The 22,196-nt window shown below is 32.9% G+C and overlaps 2 protein-coding genes and 1 long non-coding RNA gene across 4 annotated transcripts in view; 2 read left to right on the top strand and 1 right to left on the bottom strand.

Annotated features, from left to right (window-relative positions):
• Positions 1 to 22,196, bottom strand: part of LOC101888667 (probable serine/threonine-protein kinase DDB_G0272282) — a 280,021-nt gene that overhangs the window by 43,835 nt on the left and 213,990 nt on the right. The gene's annotated exons all lie outside the window — the stretch shown is intronic.
• LOC131805043 (uncharacterized) lies at positions 228 to 2,514 on the top strand. Its single transcript, XM_059128280.1, has one exon. The coding sequence runs from the start codon at positions 717 to 719 to the stop codon at positions 1,626 to 1,628; it is 912 nt and encodes a 303-aa protein (XP_058984263.1). The 5' UTR covers positions 228 to 716; the 3' UTR covers positions 1,629 to 2,514.
• LOC131805044 (uncharacterized) lies at positions 13,808 to 15,379 on the top strand. The gene is made up of 2 exons (XR_009343484.1): positions 13,808 to 14,928; positions 15,075 to 15,379. It is a non-coding gene; the product is annotated as an uncharacterized LOC131805044 (long non-coding RNA).

Raw genomic sequence — 22,196 nt, 5'->3', positions numbered from 1 at the left:
CGAACTCCTCTCATTCCTTACTACTAATCAATTGCTACTAACCGTTAGAATAGAGACATTTTTATATTAAAGAATCTTCCAATCATTTTCAAAATTTTGTATTATAAGAAAAAATGTGAAAATTCGGCTGTAAAATTTTGACTTACTATTCTCTGTTTTAATTTTGCTAAGGAAATTACATTCAAAATTATTTTCAAAATTTTATAAAGCAAAAAATGTAAAAATATTGGCATTAAAAATAGTCATGTATGGTATAATGTTTTTAGAAAATTATATAGGTAAACTGTTTTTAATTTTGTTAAGGAAACTACATTTAAAATTATTTTCAAAATTTTATAAAGTAAAAATTAAAAATATTGGCATTTAAAAATAGTCGTGTATGGTATAATATTTTTAGAAAACTATATAGGTATCTTTTAGTAAACAATTTGAATACTACAAAACTACTTAATGATTTCTAATATTTTTTCAAAATTTTATAGAATGTAAAATTGTTAACATTTTCGGTCAATAATATTGAATCTTAAAAGCTTTATTTAATGACTTCTTGATTACTTTATTAAAATTAACACTTTACTTTAAAAATAACTTGATAGATTTAAGTCAATAGTTTATAATTATTTCTTAGGATCTGCCTCTGTGCAGTCGCACAAGCATACGTCATATTCAATTTGGACTCCCCTATTTTAACAATTCGTGATGGCTATGGCTGGGTGATGAACGGACAGTTCAAATTAATCCATAATATAAATTTGCAGCTTTATCAAGACATACTAAATCGACTGAAGGATGAGAACAACAAAATGAATGAGACCACTATTATAAAAAGTATTATTGCCTTCGAGCTTGAAAAAATACGCATTCAACTTAATGAGCTGAAGGGTCCTGAGACAGCGAGACTAAAACGTTCAATCAACTGGATTGGATCAGCCTGGAAATGGATTGCTGGGTCACCAGATGCAACAGATTGGAATGAAATTTTGCGAAGCCAAGCTTCACTAGTTTCTAATAATAATTTGCAATACAAAATAAACTCCGAAATTTCCACGAAAACCCAAGAACTTTTGCGGACCATAAATGGAATCATTACTACAACAAATGATATACTGGGATATAATATTCAAGCTAAGTCCTCACAAGAAATACAGCACAAGGTGACGATACTAAAGGAAGATGTGGGTGAATTAGTTCGAGCTTGTCAAATGGCCAAGGCCAAAGTTGTAAACACTAACCTATTAAACAAAGAAGAAGTAAACCAATTAATAGGTGAACTAGATGTTCTTCCCTACAGTAACATCATCGAAGCCATTGAATACAGCGAGCCTTCTATATATACTAATGGCACCCACCTACTCTACATACTATCAATGCCGAAGGTAGCGGAAACCAAATTCAATCACTTAATTGTACGAGCAGTTTTAAAGGAAGGTCAGAAAGTGGACGTGACTCAAAGGACAATACTGATGAACAAGGATGAAACCTATGGTGTCAAAGACAAGTGTCTTCGTTTAACCAACGCTATGATCTGTAAAAAGGAAATGCTTGATCAGCTGCCAGAGGAAGATTGCATTACAAAACTTTTGAAGGGTGGCAAAACAGCTTGCCGCTATGTAACCAGTTCTGAATAAAAAGTCGAATTACTTAAAGATGACACAATATTCTTGGATAACTTTAACAGTAGCATTTGGTCCAACGGAACTTCCCATCATCTCGATGGATCCTTTCTTCTACAAACCAGTTCTGGAGTACAAGTTATCCCACCAGTACTGACCACTATCACAAATAAGAGCCTATCCGTTAACCTGAATCTCGTACATGAAATGGCTTCGACAAATATACAACTTTTGGCCTATTTAAAGGAGAAAACTACGTGGTTCATGATGTCAGGATCATTGGGTCTATTCGTACTAATGGTGCTTATTTGGATAACTTGGAGAAAGTTAACAACGAAGAAAAACCTACCCGAACTGAACCTGCCAATAATACAACAAAACGCCTCCTTACATCCTGATCTGCGGGACGCAGATTTTTAGAGGGGGAAGAGTTAACACACCTCAATACCTCCAAACCACTGTGCTGCGACGTATCATACCTACACGTGCCGCTAAGTCAGCACTTTCGATTCGCTTGCGAAACGGAAATATGATATGTTCCCACAGTCATCGAACTCGTGCACTAGGCCTACCGTCAGCATAATGCACCTGTGGGAAATAAGCATAATTTGGACGTCGCTGCCAACAACGTGAGGTTTGGAGTCAAGAACTATGAAGGCGAGAAATCAGTTGGAGTTTGGGAGTAAAACGATTCGTGTTAATTTCCTCTTATCTAAAAACTATAATTAATAAAGGCACTTAAAGTAATAAATTTTGTATTTTATTTTTTATATCATACGCTGCAAGGATATATTTTATACTTATAAGAAAATACATTAAAATATATATAAGTAAGAAGAAAGAATATGTAAAAAGGACTAAAAACAATTGAAAGAATTTAAAAAAAGTAATAAGAGTCCATCGATTTGCCTTGTTCAATTATTCATTTTTAAAAATCAGTTTACAGTTTAAAATATCAGCCTGCGGATACTTAAAATATTATAGTTATAAAAGTTAATTTAAGAGTAAATTTGTTAATAAATAATTAATAAATAAAGAGAAAAAAATAAAAAATATTTGTTTTTTTAACTTACTCGGTACAGAAAACGTTAATTTGCAAATGCATAAACAACAGTAAAATTACAATAAGCCAAGAAGTAATAATATTACCGTGACCGTTTCTCACGGTCCGTTGGACAGTGATAGACCAATATGTTATGTCATTCGTATTCTAACCGACATTGAGATAAATAATTCAACAATAAAAAAAGGAACTACCTGAATCATGAGCCTAAAGGGCCTGATTCGGAACTGGAGGCCCAAACTCAAAGAATTTGATTATGAAAAAATTTATAAAAATCGAAAACTGAATCAAATGCTTAAAGTCGCATAAAAATAGATGATTTTAATAATGACAACAGGGAAATAAAATAATGATGAATTCAATAGATAATTGCATGAATTAAGGCACAACAAGTACGACAATTCGCTCTACAGACGCAAATACTGATGAGCGACCCAATTTCGGAACGACCCACATGTACGGGATGGCGAATTACCAATGACGCTAGAGATTGTACTTAAGAACAAGATGCGCAGGACGCAGATCAGGGTTTACTTAATCTATAATGACTGTAATTTTTAAGCAATACTTAACGCTAACAAACTCTACAATAATGTCGGATAATGACACGTTCAGCATAATTCAGAGTACATACTCTAAATATTTTGCCAACAGCAAACTATAAAAATCATACGCTGCAAGGATATATTACAGGATACCATAGACACGGACGTACAAAATAAAAATAAATCAATAAGTATTGTGTTAACCACAACCAAAGAGGTATACCACAGACTAACGAACATCTGAAACGTCAATATTTTTGTCCGTATATGAAAGCTAAAACTTCTAAATGAACTAATTTCTGAACGATATGCCAAACACTTTAAAATTATAGAGGACCCCCGAAATATATCTTTAAAAAGCCAGAAATACCATTGAAACCATTGGACGTCGTTCATATATATGTAAGAACAAAACAATCCTCACCGTTATTGACAAATTTTCGAAATACGGATCGGCATACTCATAAGAATCTGGTAACAGTATATCAATTTGAAAATCATTAAGAATTATAAAAGCTTAAAATGAATCATATTCATATCCATTATACTTAATTTCAACAGAACTCTGGCAATTATCTAGTTGAAAGGCTGCTCTCTACGATAACGGAGACATACGGAATAATTCACCAGAAATATAATGCTTCCGAGCTATGAAATACCTTCTGAAGTAATCATGACTTACAATAATTCGATACACTTTGCCACGCCTTTTGGTTCTAAATTCTATGGCAGAACATTGGAAGAGAATTTGAATTACAATGAATGAGTACTTACATCAACTTTCAGTTGGACTACACGAAATTATAAAAAAATAAACTGATACGTGACATGAATAAACGCTTTGACAAACTGAACCAGGACAGAGACACGCCTGAGGTCAACAAGAACAATAAAGTTAATCTATTGACGAGGAACGGTCAAAAGCTACATAAATATAAAATAAATATAACATATAACTTAGAGATTCTTCCCTTTTAGATTCGTACTGGTACAATCCGACAATGTGACATTTGATATTTCTTTGACAGATATTCCTCCAACCCATGCAGTTGTTCCAATAGAATTAGGTACTGATAGGATAGAATAAGGTACTGATAGGACAATAACGGACTACACACACACTATACACGTCGTCAACCGACAAGTTTAATCTGGAAATATGCGTAAAATAAAACTAGCCACTTCTGCATAGCACATCGAACGGACAAGTTGGGCAACTGGGCACTTTATTAGAAAGAAACAACATTTCAGGCGATAAAGAACGTGGAAGAGACTGTGTTGGTGAAGAACAACAAAAGGCAAGAGAAAGCAGAATCCGATTTGGAAACTACGGTTCTTAATAAGGGGAGAGTGGTCCATAAGAACAACCTAAAATAGAAAATAAATTTCCCGTACTCATATTTCAGACAATGGCAATATTAGTGGACTACTCAAACTCGTACTACACACCTATTGTAACTTCCACTTTTTGCATTAAGTTTCACTGCTAGTTTTCATGTAGAAAAATACTATAATAATATTAGGAAAGAACTGCACTTTATCGAAAACTCCGTTACCGACTGTGGAAACCACATACTTGCCATAGACAATTGTAGTAGAGAGCTACCCCATTCAAAATGTGCCTAGTAAATTGACTGGTAGCCTGGCTCATTGCCCGACCCAGTCATCTGGAAACTGTAGTCGTAATCGATGATGGTATTATTCTTATAAATGAGAACACTGTCAGGACATCAACGCCAGACGACACAAAAACTTTTAAAGGGGCGTTTTAAATTCCTTGCGACAACGTCATTCAAATTAACGACGCAACTTATGAAAACTTGCAGAAAGTGCCAATGAATGCTCCTGACTAAGCAGCTATTGCAAATATTAACATAACTGGTCATGAAGATATATTAAGAACTTAATATCTGAAAAAACTGATTATGTAATATTAACGGCACATTTGTGGTATTCAGCGTTTGCATATATTATACAATATTTAATAAAGGGGAATTATATATTTAATAAAGACCCATAATACTTAATACTAATACATTTTGTAATTCTTACATCGAGTATCTAACGCACTTGACAGTTAATTTTCAGAAACGTGATTTGATATTGTATGAAATTACAATTTTATTTTGGGTCACAAATCTTTTCTAGCGAATAAACAACTTTTCTTTATACAGAAAATGTACATCGAGTATCTAACGCACTTAGCAGGTAATTTTCAGAAACGTGATTTGATATTATATGAAATTACAATTTTATTTAGGGTCACAAATGTTTTCTAGCGTATAAACAACTTTTCTTTACACAGAAAATGTAAAATTTATGTAAAAAAATTATTAGCTCATACAGTATTTATTATTATTTGAATGCTAATAACTGGAATAACAATTGTTCATAATTGATTTTGCCCTTAACTCTTATTTCTCATGCAAATAAATTCTGCGTCCTACTAAGTGTTGAACGATATTTTACCTATTTTATTTGGTAGTCAATTGTCGTTAATACGGCAATTTTCTGTATAGGAAATAAAAAAAGTTTCGTTTCGATCTATAAAAAATCGATATGGTAAATCAAGTTGGACAATATTCTTCACTGATCGGATTGGTAACTTTAAATACTTGGCGTAAAAATTGTTCTTCTAATACAAATGGATTCAAATTCAAGCTTAGTAAAATTCAGTGGAATAGTAAGGTAAAACAGTGCAATACACCAATATGCTATGGAATGATACACAATAACTATCATTACCGTAAATATAAGCGATTTGTCAATAAATTTACATTTGATTGAGTCAAAAATGTTAAATTTGGATTATTTCGTAGTACATATTCAATTCATATGCCAGTATTTTAGGTAATATAGTTTTATGTTTTCATTTATATTAAGGCCCTCTCCAGTAGAGCCCCAAATCACTCCCAAGGAATTCTATTTAACTGGATACAAAAACTCAGTTAATGTATTAACTAATGTATTAATATTTGTATAATTTACAATGCAACAAGTTCGTTCGACTATATTTGTTTTTTAATTACTTCTCAAGTTACAATAATTCTATTTTTACAAATGAAAGTAGTCCTTACAAATAAATCAATTATATTAATATTCATAATGTCGTAATAAATGTAGTGTCTACATATCAAAAGATTCTTACTATATCAAGGGGAATAATAATGTAAGACATATCTGCATATTTTGTTCCTTAATCACTTTTTAGATGCTAAGTATGAACTGAATGATATATATCAAGTAGATGTAAGGTAACGTCTTACGAATTTCAAATAGACGATATAATACAATTATTGGACGGGCTCTTTCTCTGGAATTATAATGTCGCTATGTCGCCAATGATCATATATTTACTAAAACATATTTAAATACAAACAACTATTTAGTTGAACTCCCTTCAAGTGTTTTTGATTCACTCGTCTACCGGGAAGGAAAAGCGGTTCAATTGAAGACGAAACAAAGTGAAAACCAAAAACAGCAAAAAGAAGCAGACGACTGAACTTGCAAAATCGATATATCTATTGTACTTGTAGTGATGTCCTGTAGGCGTGATATAAGCGGTGGAGCAGCGTTAGGCATTTGCGAACGTGATATAGCAATATCTCAATTAAGGAAAGCATGTAAAGAACTAAATTTAGCAACAAATGAAAGTTAAATTCTCTTCATAGGGGAATTAATTCATTTAACGGGCGTTAAGATAAAACGTTAGTTTTCACAGAAGACCGAAGTGTTAACAATTTGTAAAAGCCGGTTTAATATTGCCATCGTACGTAGTGAGAATTTTAAGTCACTTACGCTAGTAGAAAGACAGACAAATCACAAATAATCTTCAATAATAATCTTCAATAACAAATAATCTTCAATAACAAATAATAATAATTATCAAATTGAAAAACTAAACTTATAATGAGAACACCAAACGTGCTCTTATAATATTGTTATATATTCAAACAAAATTTTATATGTAAGTTAACACATCGAGGTTTAATAAGAACAAAAATGCCAACTCCATTACCAGACGCTGAGCTTGCAGTTTGATGCAAAATACTGATGTTGCAGTTTGGTGGGCAACACATTATGAAAACGAAAAACTAACAATTACTCTGCGATCGCAAGTCATCTAGGCAAGAGCCAGCCATCGCTGCTCACTATTAAAAGTAAAATAATACTTTAGTAGTAATTTGACAAAGTTAACAAATAGGAGCCAGCCATCGCTGCTCACTACTGAATAAATAAAAATAAAATAATCACAAAACTTTTATTATTTAACTGGCGCCCAACTCCGACCGGTTAAGAATCCACATCAACGTTTTTAACAACATCATTATCAACACCCACAACGAAGTAAACATCGTCATAATTGACACCAATATTACCTACGGAAACGCCCGATTAGGAAGAATTGAATGGATATAAGTTGCTTGCAAGAGGTTTTCTTCGTGTTTTCGACTTTTTTATTTTAAAAGAAAAACAAGTGTTTTTAAACTTAAGGCCTTTGTTCTTGTTTTTATCCGATATTTCGATTTTCTTTTGTGCGAAAATATTATATGAGTGATAGAAATTTAGAAGATTTATTAAATAAATTCCAAAGACTTCAAAGTAACGATTGTTTGCAACACCAACTAGAGACTAAAATGGCACTGACTCCGGAACAGCTGAAAACGATTGTAGAAGGCGCAGTTGCAAGCGCATTCGCTGTTCAAGAGCTAAATTTAGTAGGAAACTTGAAGAGGTTAAGCAAGAATTGAATGTTCAGATAACTACGCCTGAAGTAGAAACGTACAAAGATGCTGAAATAAGATTGAGCGTCTCGTGTAGTGAAACTTTGGACATTATAAAGTCCCTGCCAGAATTCGATGGCAAAAATGAGACTTACGTCTCGTGGAGAAAAGCGGCACACATCGCTTACAAGGTTTATGAGAGATACGAAGGGGAGTTCTAAACATTACCAAGCTTTAGGTATATTGAGGAACAAAATTACCGGGTCAGCCGACATGGTACTTTCGTCCTTCGATACCCCTCTCAATTTCAAAGCCATAATAAAAGATTAGATTTTACATACGCACACGCAGAAAAATATATGTTAGAAATATGTTTGGATCCAAACATATATTTGTTTGGGACTGGTTGCAAACAAATATATTTTTGGATGCAAACATAATTTGTTTCGGTGCAAACAAATATTTGTTTGCAACATTTTGTAACATAACTCAATTTTATTTGTTGGGTACCAACATATTTTATATGTTAGAACATATTTTTTATGGGTGCGGAGAGGATTTTTTTCAAAGAGCTAAACAACAGAGCTCTCGATTACTTTTGAATTGGTGTTATAGGTGACTTAAAAGAAGACAGGAGGGTGAGAAGTCTGTTTTTGCGTTGATGATGTGTTGGCTTGGTTGGCCGCACAACAAAGCAGAACCGAAACATTTTTTGCTCTCTTCCAAATATAACTGTAAATAGAAGTTGTATGTATGCATGAACATTAGTAAGAAGTAACGTCTCAGCAACAACTAGAAAATACACACCGCACAACAACAACAACGAAAAAACTTTTTGCATGTTTTTTCGTTGCTGTTGTGCGGTGTGAATTTTCTAGTTGTTGCTGAGACGTTACTTCTTACTAATGTTCATGCATACATACATACATGCGTTTTTCGCATTAACACCGACATATATACAGAGGAGTCAATTTTTTTGTGTGTTGTTGTAACGTTTTCTTTCTCAAGTAGGCATTTTTTGGTGCATGGACAACTTGAGTGTCTCAACTTGAGACACGCGCCAATGTTACGCTCTTTTGCTCTCACCAAGCAAACACTGCCGATCGCTGCTGTAACTATGTGTGGTGTGTGCGCGGCAAGAGGGATGGAAACTGTTGCTGAGACGTTGCTTCTTACTAATGTTCATGCATACATACATACATGCGTTTTTCGCATACACACCGATTTGCTTGATGAGAACAAAAGAGCGTAACATTTGCGCGTGTCTCATGTTGGCATTCTGGTTGTGTTCTTTTTTTATTCTTTTTATTTGTTTTGTGCCTTCGCGTCGTGTCACAAGTGTTGTAATAAATGTTGATACCAACTGTTTTGGGGGAAGACAAATTATTTGTCGAAGCGCCGGAGCCTTTAAATCTACAAAGCTTTATAAAAGCAGCCAAATTAGAGTTAAAAATTGATGCCTCAAGAAAAATAACAGCCTTAGTGTTTGGTGCAACCATTAAAGAAGACCAGTTTGAAAAAGTAATTCATCAATATATGTCAACACCTACTTTTCATATTGAGTTGCAATTTGGAGGTAAAAAAAATAGTGATTGTAATAAAAGGAAAAATAATAAATTAATAAATAAAAATAATAACAAATATTAAGAATAATATTAATAATAATAAATTAAAAAATTAATATAAAATAAAAATTTTATGAAAACTGGCACGATATAAATTATAAACTTATTAACAAATGTTTATTTTATTTTATCAATAACAACAATATATTATTTATAAAAATTAAAACATAATAAATTAATATTAGAAACATAAGAATAATTTTAAGCATAATAAAAATTGTAATAATTAATATAATATTAATATCAGTAATAAAAAATTGTTAAAAATAATAATATTAAAATAAAAATTCTAATTATAAAAATATTAAAGAAAATAAAAAACTATGTTTCATTATAAATTATTTATTTTCTTTAATATTTTTATAATTAGAATTTTTATTTTAATATTATTATTTTTAACAATTTTTTATTACTGATATTAATATTATATTAATTATTACAATTAATTTTATATTATATATTATAATATGTATGAATTTCTTTTATGTTAAATAAAATGTGAATATCAAAAATTGATTTTAAAACTAGTTTGCATTATGGTTGAATTATATCTGCAGTAAGTATACAAATGGACCCAATCATAAATTTATGTTTGCACCCCAATATATATTATGTTTGGGTCCAAACATAAATTATGTTTGCACCCGAACAAAAAATATGTTTGGACCCAAACATTAATTATGTTTAGACCCAAACATTAATTATGTTTGGACCCAAACATTAATTATGTTTGGACCCAAACATTAATTATGTTTGGACCCAAACATTAATTATGTTTGGACCCAAACATAATTTGTTTGCAGCACCCAAACATATGTTATGTTTGGGAATGTTTGCAAACATATATTTGTTTGCTGCAAAATATGTTTGGGAAATATGTTAGAGAGGCTTATACTTTTTTGCGTGCAGATAAAAGACCCGTTTACCTTATAGAACAGGAAATGTCAACTTTACGACAGGGAAATATGACTCTTCTGCAGTACTATGATGAGGTTGAGAAAAAACTGACTCTGCTCATCAATAAAACTGTAATGACGTATGACAGCAAAGTCGCCGCGTCCCTGAACGAAAAATACAGAGCAGATGCACTGCGAGTATTCATTTTAGGAACAAATAAGTCTTTAAGCGATGTTCTTTTTTCCGCTAGAACATCTGATCTTCCTTCAGCTTTGGCATTAGCGCAAGAAGTTGAAGCTAATCATGAGCGCTACACGTTTGCAACTAACTTTGCACGAAAATCTCCGAACAAACATAATTTGTTTGCAGCACCCAAACATATGTTATGTTTGGGAATGTTTGCAAACATATATTTGTTTGCTGCAAAATATGTTTGGGACATATGTTAGAGAGGCTTATACTTTTTTGCGTGCAGATAAAAGACCCGTTTACCTTATAGAACAGGAAATGTCAACTTTACGACAGGGAAATATGACTCTTCTGCAGTACTATGATGAGGTTGAGAAAAAACTGACTCTGCTCATCAATAAAACTGTAATGACGTATGACAGCAAAGTCGCCGCGTCCCTGAACGAAAAATACAGAGCAGATGCACTGCGAGTATTCATTTTAGGAACAAATAAGTCTTTAAGCGATGTTCTTTTTTCCGCTAGAACATCTGATCTTCCTTCAGCTTTGGCATTAGCGCAAGAAGTTGAAGCTAATCATGAGCGCTACACGTTTGCAACTAACTTTGCACGAAAATCTCCGAACAAAGACAACACATTGTACACTAACTTCAAAACAGAAGTAAAAAATCCCCATTTTGTTAAAAGACAAGGGCAACATGTCCAACAAGAATCAATGGAAATAGACAGCTCATCAAGATTTAGGAAACCTACTCAATACCGACAATACAGTCCGCCTTATGGACAACCGCAAAATAGTCAGGTGCATGTTCAAAGGCAGAACACACAAAATAATGAGTATGCCAATCAGGGACAAGTGGGTAAAAGACCAAGCAATGGCAGTGCTAGGTACACCGGAGCAAAACCACAAAGAATTAACCAATTAGTCTCAGACAACACCGCGCCTGGCCAAGAGGAATTCGAATATCAAGCGTTTGCTGAAAAGCAAGTCGAAGAAGTAGATGACGAGCTTTTAGAATTCGACGAACTCAATTTTGTAGGAATAACTCCCTGCTACCGTTACAGACGGAAATGCTTTAATTTGGGAGGATTTCGATAAATAAATTGTCAAATTTGAACGCAGAGGAAACTGTCGAAGCTGACTTGGGGTCCACAGTCCTAATAAAAGGGAGGGTGGTCCATAAAGACAATTTAAGGTAACCAAAATAAAGTTTTTTTTTTGTCTTTTTTATTGCTAGGATTTGGACAACGCTACTTCTCGCAGTATCGATATCGGCAAAAATTACCGACTACACTAATTCAAATTACATACCAATAACAGACGGAAATGCCTTAATTTGGGAGGATTTCGATTACCTTAAACACTCAACTAACTTATCTATGTACTCAGCGATATAAAAGAAACAGAAGACATGAGAATTCATTTTCCTAGGTCACATATGAAACAGATACTGGACTCTGACATACGACACATGAAGACTCTCTTAGAAACGGTAAACATTCATCACAGGCATGCTAGAAGCCTAAATTTTCTAGGGACCGCGCTAAAGGTTGTAGCTGGCACTCCAGACTATCACAATATAAAATTTACCCATAAAGAGGTCATTGAGTCAGAGCATAGGCAAATAACAATAAATACAAGGACGGAGGAAAAAAGAAACGAATTAACAGGCGCTGTAAATAATTTAGTAAGGAACACAAAACCGGAACACATGAACACAGAAAATCTATATGAATCTTTGATTTCCCGAAATAGAATCATTATTGCCGAGCTTGAAAACCTGATGTTATTAGTTACTCTTACATAAATCGGAATAATTAACCCGCAATATTAGACTCTAATGATTTGGGGAAAATTGTAAATGAACACTTTACCAATATTACGGTTACTGACCTTATGGAAGTATCCCAAGTTAAAGTTCTATTCTATTTTTTATATTTTATAATTAAATACCCTAAAGTTAAGTTAGTTTGTAAGAAGAGGATCATACATCCAGTTCAGCACAAAAATACTATCCTTAATTTTGCTAATAATAACAACATAGCTGAATGTGGCGACCAGATTATACCCATCATAAACTGCAGAGGTACATTTACAACAACATTTTGTAAAAAACTACAAAACACGACAACTTGCGCTCAACAACTCCACTCAGGGGGTATCGCACATTGTACCACACGTCCCAGCCATCTCGAATCGTTATCGATTATTGATGGCGGCATCATCATCATTAACGACAGAAGGGTTACCATCAATGACCAACTACTAATCGGGACTTTCCTCATTACATTTGAAAATGAGGTGATGATCAATAACTCCATATACCGGAACATAAGAAGTTATGTTAGAAAATCTCCAGAACCAGCCGTGTCAAAACTCGTTAACATAACAGCCATGAAAAAATTTTGAGTTTGCCATATTTGCAGAGAAAATATGTTGACGACATTGAGAAACAGTTCATAAATAGGACTGTTATAATAGCATTCTTGGTTGTATGTTATGTTTTTATTAAAACCTACCAGAACCGTCAAAAGACCAAACACCGACAAAATCTTCAAGTAGTTATTGATGGTCTCAGGGAGTCCAGGGACGTCCTCCATTTAAACGAGGGAGGAGTTAACACATATAGGTTTAATAAGTACAAAAATGCCAACTGCATTGCCAGACGCTGAGCTTGCAGTTTGATGCAAAATGCTGATGTTGCAGTTTGGTGGGCAACACATTATGAAAACGAAAAACTAACACTTACTCTGCGATCGCAAGTCATCTAGACAGGAGCCAGCCATCGCTGCTCACTATTAAAAGTAAAATAATACTTTGGTAGTAATTTGACAAAATTAACAAATAGGAGCCAGCCATCGCTGCTCACTACTGAATAAATAAAAATAAAATAAACACAAAACTTTTATTATTTAACTTGTATTTAAAGAAGGTCTTAATATGGGAATATCTACACGCAGAAAAATATATGTTAGAAATATGTTTGGATCCAAACATATATTTGTTTGGGACTGGTTGCAAACAAATATATTTTTGGATGCAAACATAATTTGTTTCGGTGCAAACAAATATTTGTTTGCAACATTTTGTAACATAACTCAATTTTATTTGTTGGGTACCAACATATTTTATATGTTAGAACATATTTTTTATGGGTGCGGAGAGGATTTTTTTCAAAGAGCTAAACAACAGAGCTCTCGATTACTTTTGAATTGGTGTTATAGGTGACTTAAAAGAAGACAGGAGGGTGAGAAGTCTGTTTTTGCGTTGATGATGTGTTGGCTTGGTTGGCCGCACAACAAAGCAGAACCGAAACATTTTTTGCTCTCTTCCAAATATAACTGTAAATAGAAGTTGTATGTATGCATGAACATTAGTAAGAAGTAACGTCTCAGCAACAACTAGAAAATACACACCGCACAACAACAACAACGAAAAAACTTTTTGCATGTTTTTTCGTTGCTGTTGTGCGGTGTGAATTTTCTAGTTGTTGCTGAGACGTTACTTCTTACTAATGTTCATGCATACATACATACATGCGTTTTTCGCATTAACACCGACATATATACAGAGGAGTCAATTTTTTTGTGTGTTGTTGTAACGTTTTCTTTCTCAAGTAGGCATTTTTTGGTGCATGGACAACTTGAGTGTCTCAACTTGAGACACGCGCCAATGTTACGCTCTTTTGCTCTCACCAAGCAAACACTGCCGATCGCTGCTGTAACTATGTGTGGTGTGTGCGCGGCAAGAGGGATGGAAACTGTTGCTGAGACGTTTATTTCTTTTCTATTGTCCATGCACCAAAAAATGCCAACAACAACACACAAAGAGCTGTTTGGATGTTTTTTTGTTGCTGAGACGTTGCTTCTTACTAATGTTCATGCATACATACATACATGCGTTTTTCGCATACACACCGATTTGCTTGATGAGAACAAAAGAGCGTAACATTTGCGCGTGTCTCATGTTGGCATTCTGGTTGTGTTCTTTTTTTATTCTTTTTATTTGTTTTGTGCCTTCGCGTCGTGTCACAAGTGTTGTAATAAATGTTGATACCAACTGTTTTGGGGGAAGACAAATTATTTGTCGAAGCGCCGGAGCCTTTAAATCTACAAAGCTTTATAAAAGCAGCCAAATTAGAGTTAAAAATTGATGCCTCAAGAAAAATAACAGCCTTAGTGTTTGGTGCAACCATTAAAGAAGACCAGTTTGAAAAAGTAATTCATCAATATATGTCAACACCTACTTTTCATATTGAGTTGCAATTTGGAGGTAAGTACACTGGATTTACAGCCTGTTTCTTTATGTCGGAACAAAAAAAATTTCGTTTCAAAATAAAGAAACAGGCTGTTAATATTTTTTTCTTTTTTTAAATAATATATTTCTTTTTTTAAATAATATATTTAATTTTCATTTAGACTCCGTTCGATCAGTGGCATCAGCATCGACAGTTAGTGGCACTCTATCGGAGTGTGAATCCGTAGGTGGTTTTGGGGATCTTACCCCAAAAACAAATGTTATTTCAACTTTAAAGACTGACATAGAGTCCATCAAGTCAATTCCGGCTGTCAACAAAATATGGAGAATTTTTATTGCCGAAAAACGCCTGCAAAATAAAGTTAGGGTGAATATTTCGAAGGCCCTTATTGACGAATGTCTAAAAGAAGACCCTAACAGATTGTAAGTATTTTACTTTATTGAAAAAATAGTGATTGTAATAAAAGGAAAAATAATAAATTAATAAATAAAAATAATAACAAATATTAAGAATAATATTAATAATAATAAATTAAAAAATTAATATAAAATAAAAATTTTATGAAAACTGGCACGATATAAATTATAAACTTATTAACAAATGTTTATTTTATTTTATCAATAACAACAATATATTATTTATAAAAATTAAAACATAATAAATTAATATTAGAAACATAAGAATAATTTTAAGCATAATAAAAATTGTAATAATTAATATAATATTAATATCAGTAATAAAAATTGTTAAAAATAATAATATTAAAATAAAAATTCTAATTATAAAAATATTAAAGAAAATAAAAAACTATGTTTCATTATAAATTATTTATTTTCTTTAATATTTTTATAATTAGAATTTTTATTTTAATATTATTATTTTTAACAATTTTTTATTACTGATATTAATATTATATTAATTATTACAATTAATTTTATATTATATATTATAATATGTATGAATTTCTTTTATGTTAAATAAAATGTGAATATCAAAAATTGATTTTAAAACTAGTTTGCATTATGGTTGAATTATATCTGCAGTAAGTATACAAATGGACCCAATCATAAATTTATGTTTGCACCCCAATATATATTATGTTTGGGTCCAAACATAAATTATGTTTGCACCCGAACAAAAAATATGTTTGGACCCAAACATTAATTATGTTTGGACCCAAACATTAATTATGTTTGGACCCAAACATTAAATATGTTTGGACCCAAACATTAATTATGTTTGGACCCAAACATTAATTATGTTTGGACCCAAACATTAATTATGTTTGGACCCAAACATAATTTGTTTGCAGCACCCAAACATATGTTATGTTTGGGAATGTTTGCAAACATATATTTGTTTGCTGCAAAATATGTTTGGGAAATATGTTAGAGAGGCTTATATTTTTTTGCGTGTAGAAAGGTGATAATTCAACGGTCAAAAATATTACTGAGAGTGTACTCAGTTGGGTTAAATTATATTAGTTTCAGTAAACTTAAAGAACATATTTTAAAATAAAAACCAGAATTCAATGTACACCCAAACAAAGCGGTTGTATTCTTTTCTAACATTACATTGCTCCAGTCGAGACTTATCGAGAATAGAATTGACAATCGAGGAGGCAGGTTGGATTCCGCTCTCATTTTCATTGGTCCTTCGAAAAATACAGAATAGAATAATACAGGTTCTCATGCAGTCAATCAAACAAAAAGTTCAACTCACCTTTAAACACGCCCAACTCAAACCGCTGACCAAGCACTGCACACGCATCCGGTCTAATTACACCTTTCCTTGAAAATGAACTTCCCACGACACCAAATGAATGCAATGTGATCGATTGGGAGTTCTGATGGGAATATGAATGAAGATGAACGGGCAGTCTTAGTCACGCTGTCGAAGACGATTTTGCTTTGGCACACATAATTGACGCAGTCGGTAGGATAACAAAAGTGCAAAAAATTCAGCCCACTCAGGGATATTAACAGTGCAACCACGAATTGTTTTGTATCCGCAAGAGTACTTTGCGCGAGTGAAAATTTGACCGCGCAATGATATCAACAGTACAAATTAGATTATTGTTGCATATTCATAAAACATTTTTCCGCGAGGTAACATTTGACGCATGCAAAAAAATGGATCACTTGTGCCAGAGCAAGAACTTAGTGGCCGGTTATTTCAAAAGTTTTAACTTTGTGAAGACCAAGAAGAACTCACCCAGTGACCAACTTGGCCACCACTAACCTTGTGAAATTCAGAAAAATAATCCTATGTAATATTAAGCACTTAGTATACAGAAATGGCCTTTACGAAACTTTCATATCGCCCAAGGAATAGGATAGGAATCAAAAGATCTACATAAGTAATTCAAATAAACCAAATAGATTGAATTATTAATCAGGGTCGAAGAAAAATCCCTTAAACCACCAACAGAACATGCAACACAAAGCACATTATCTTCCTTTAAAAACACAAAGAACTCTACTAGTGGGTAATTCAGAATGGATGCGGATGAACATTTTTAGATGCATCAGAAAACGAGGAGGCAAAGAAAGGCTAAGGCCCTAAGTTGCCACATAGATACAGGAAAATCAATAAATTTGATGAAAAATAAATTTTTCATGTTTCTTACTTTTAAAGAAAATTTGAAAGTATCAACAATAAATGGTATCATAACTCTTTGCAAGAGTATAAATTTCAAGATTTTGTCCGACTCAACGAAAATGTTAATTACATAATTTCACAGAAAATTATGACATCCTTCATGGAAGAGAATATTTATAATCCTGTAATGCAATAATAAATTGTAGAAAAAATAATATTCAACAGAAAATGGAGACAGAAGGGAAATAAATGTTTGGCGAATAACATCATAAAAACCAAAGAAAATAAAAAATCAAAATAAAAAAACCTAAAAGCAACGAAAACAAAGCAACAAAATAACTAAAAATATTAAAAAAAATATCATTAAAGCTGAAAACAGGCAATGCCAACCATCATCAAAAACAAAAGCAACGCCGAGGACTATTTTCACTTATAAGAGAAGAGATAGCAGGAAAAATAACGGAAGGATCTTCAAAAGTAACAGAACCATTTGAATCATCAACCGATGGAAGAAGAGAATAGGGATATCATTTTTTAACAAACTTGTTAGGGCAGAAGTAACCAAGTAATACTTACAAAACCTAAATTTGAAACCTATCAGACGGTTTACATGAATCCGCCTTTTCCGAGGAGGATTATATTAGAATAGAAGAAATATATAACTGCACTCTTTAGCGCGTCTTAAAACAGCGCAGGACAAGGAATTGATAACCCATAATAAAGACAGAAGTTATGAGACTTTTCTATAAATGAAAAAAATTCTCGGTAAAAAGAATAGAAGGTTAGGCAACAAGCTTTCCATATTATAAGTTATAACATCAAATATATTTCTTTGAACCACTGTCCAGACCTGTAAAATTTCATAACCTGTAAAATTTCAAAACAATATTTATAAAATAAATATTCAGTATCATTTTAATTTGTAATAAACAAATATACGGTGTAAAAACTAATTGTAATAATTTTGACAATATAATTATTTGTAACTTTAATGATATAATTATTCCCAAATTAATAACTAGAAAATCATCATCATGCTTGGTAACAAACAATGAAAATATAACCTCGGTTGAGGAAATATAAGACGGATTGTTGTTCCTTAATCAGTTTAATGGAGAAATAATGGCCGATTTCCCTAAACGGCACCTTCCTCATTCATCACTCGAATACAAGCCTCAACATTGATGCAAGATCTTTTCTAACCACACAGATTGCAAAATCAAAACCTTTGCCAGCGCTGCTGCAAATTGACGAATCCCACTTTCAAGAAGAGACCTTATCTTTGGAAATTATGAAAACACTCACGAGCGATAACATTAAAACCATTGAATCTCTAAAGCTTGACAAACACATAAACATTTGGATTAACGTGGCTCTTGGTTTGACACTCGTAATATTAATTTTGTTCATCCTGATACGTCCATATAGAAATAGAAATGATGCAAGCAATACAGAAAATGATGAAGTGCAAATCGATATCGAAGACAAGCCAACACCTTCAAAAAGGAATACAAGATTTACAAGTTTAAATAACATCCCGTTTTTCTGAAGAAAACTCCTGTGAAAACTAATGTTCATACGGGACGTATGAAATTTAAAGGGGTAAGAGTTAAAATCAAATATATTTCTTTGGACCACTGTCCAGACATCACCTCATATTGTAACATGATCTGCTTAGTTGGCATGTGAACGTTTGGAAGAATGTATTCTCATAAATGAATTTAATAGGCCAACGACGCGTATTGGATTTCACTGTGAGAAATGCCGAATAAACAACACGTGTAAAGGGAATACAGCAAATATAAGTTTAGATTATGAATAAAATAATTAAACTATTTTGTGTCCATTTTAACTCAATAAAGTAAGACGTGAAATCGCACATCCTGCTATGTTTTAAAATACAAAATAATTAATTTTATTTTATCTTATACTAGCTTATACTTATACTACCCCTTTTGATTTTATATGCATTCAAAATTTTATCTACCAATATTTCTTAATTCAATATAATTTGAAAAAATTTACTTTTACACACGTCACACCTTCCATGTTTCATTGATATTGGTACGTAAAATACGTGAAAATATATTAATTTATTATTGTAACCAAATTCCGCCACACATTCTTAATTTCATTGGAATCCATTATATATCGTGCTTGGTGCATAACATACATGAAATCGGCCGACAAATATATATGGGAGCTATACCGAAACCTCAACCAATTTCAATATAATTTGACAATTTTTTTGGTACCAGATTTCGTCTCTCTGTCCAAATTTCTTTGGAATCGGATACTTATCGCGTTGGATGCATCAAATATGTAAAATCCTCGAAAATATAATTTGAAAAATTTATTTTCCGATCAAAATCCCGTCACACATTCCAAATTTTATTAGAATCGAACATACATATCTTGTTTCCTGCAGCAAATAAACGAAATCTGTCGAATATATGTATGGGAGCTATATTCAAATCTATACCGATTTCAATATAATTTGGCAAACTAAATTTCTAGACAAATTCCAATACGCTTTCCAAATTTCACTGAAATGTGGCGTACACAGCGGGTTTAAAGCATCAAATACATGAAATCTGCTGAAAATATATATGGGAGGTATATCCGAATCTGAAGCGATTTCAAAATAATTTGGAAAATTTATTTTTGTTTCAAATTCAATCAGGCATACCAAATTTGGAGACTGTATCTGTAATCGATCAATAGATATGTGCATATAAAATCTAAATTTTTGGGAGGTACCTCCGATTCTAATGCTATATCTCCAGTTCCAAGTGGAATTTCAAGAATTTTTATAGCCTATGTTACTTTCAGGCGATGTTGTAGTATACTTGCAAATTTTCAGGTTTCGAAGAATTATATTAAACTTATAAAAGGTCTAAGAGGCATAGTTCCAGTAAGCAACCCATTTATGGTGAAGTCAATTCACGGCTTCACAGCAATTAAAAAAAGTGCATGATGAATATTTTCAACACCAATAGTCCGTTTTATACCCTCCACCATACTATGGATGGTATATTAACTTTGTCATTCCGTTTGTAACTCCTCGAAATACTCATGTCAGACCCAACATAGAACGGTAAATCCCGATATTCGGTATTTTGATGATTTTAGCGAGATTAATAACCGAAATTGTTTCAAATTTGGTATTTGAAGTTCGAAGAGGATACAGAAAATTGTCTGTGCAAGTCCACGTTTTCGTAAAGCCCCCATATAACGGTACCTCCTGATATTCGGTATTTTGATGATTTAAGCTACATTATTCACCGTTTATTTCAAGTAATGGTAATGGCTTATGACAAACAATGCCTATGTAGACCCACGTCGAATAGAACCCATTATAACGGCAATATTTGGTATTTTTAAAATTTTAACAGAATGTTTTAAAGATTTTATTTTTTGAAATTTTCCAAATTCGTTCCAAATGGTGGAGGGTATTCAAAGTTCGACCCGGTCGAACTCAATCTATCGCAGGAAAATTTAGGGAAATGATAAGAACATTTGTGGGCGTTTTTACAAACCCCAAAGAATCACTCCCATACAATGCGAATATTGTAGCTACTATTCGCACCAATAGTAGTGTTCCCACATATTCAAGACTATACCCATATCCCATGGGTGTAGCTGACTTCGTTAACAACGTAATTAAAGAACTTCTGAAGAATGGCATAATACGGCCTTCTAGATCACCCTAAAACAATCCCGTTTGGGTTGCTGATAAAAAGGGAAAGATGAATACGGCAACACTAAAAAACGATTAGTGATCGATTTTAGGAAATCAAACGGTATCACTGTCGTTGACAAATACCCAATACCCGAAATAACCCTTATTCTCTCACATCTTGGTAAATCGATGACATCATTTTCTCTGAAACAGAAGAAGATCACGTCAAGCATATTGAATGGGTATTGGACAAATTATATGCTGCCAATATGAGAATTTCCCGGGAAAAATCACATTTTTCAAGAAAGTGTTGTATATCTTGGCTTTATAGTTTCCAGAAATGGTATAAAAATGAATCCAGAGAAGGTAGAGGCCATCCTCAAGTGAAAAACCTGAAACACGCTTTAATGTAAGGTCATTTCTGGGACTGGCAAGCTACTACAGATGCTTCATTAAAGATTTCGCGTCTGTTGCCAAGCCACTAACCGATATTCTAAAGGGCGAAAACGGCAAAGTTAGTGCTTCTCAATCGAAAATAATAAAAATAAATCTTAATGAGAGGCAACTCTAAACGTTCGAAAAGCTTAAAGAAATACTGGCATCTGAGAATGTAATTTTCAGTACCCAGATTACAAAAAAACATTTGATTTAACAACGGACGCCTCGTCTGCTGGTTTAGGTGCAGTCTTGTCCCAAGACGAAAAGCCAATAACCATGATTTCGAGAGCTTTAAAAGACATAGAATTAAATTTTGCTACAAATGAAAGGGAACTACTGGCGATAGTATGAGCCTTAAAGGAACTCAGAAACTATTTATACGGTGTGAAAAATTTGAATATTTTTACGGACCACCAGCCTCTGACATTCTCTGCTTCGGATCGCAATCCGAACGCCAAAATTAAACGATGGAAAGCGTTCATCGACGAGCACAATGCAAATATCTTTTACAAACCTGGAAAAGAAATTTATGTAGCCGATGCCTTGTCCCGACAACATATT

This window comes from Musca domestica, unplaced genomic scaffold (assembly GCF_030504385.1).
Source record: "Musca domestica strain aabys unplaced genomic scaffold, Musca_domestica.polishedcontigs.V.1.1 5, whole genome shotgun sequence".
In the NCBI taxonomy this organism is placed as follows: Eukaryota; Metazoa; Arthropoda; class Insecta; order Diptera; family Muscidae; genus Musca; species Musca domestica.
This window is presented reverse-complemented; position numbering and strand designations above follow the sequence as displayed.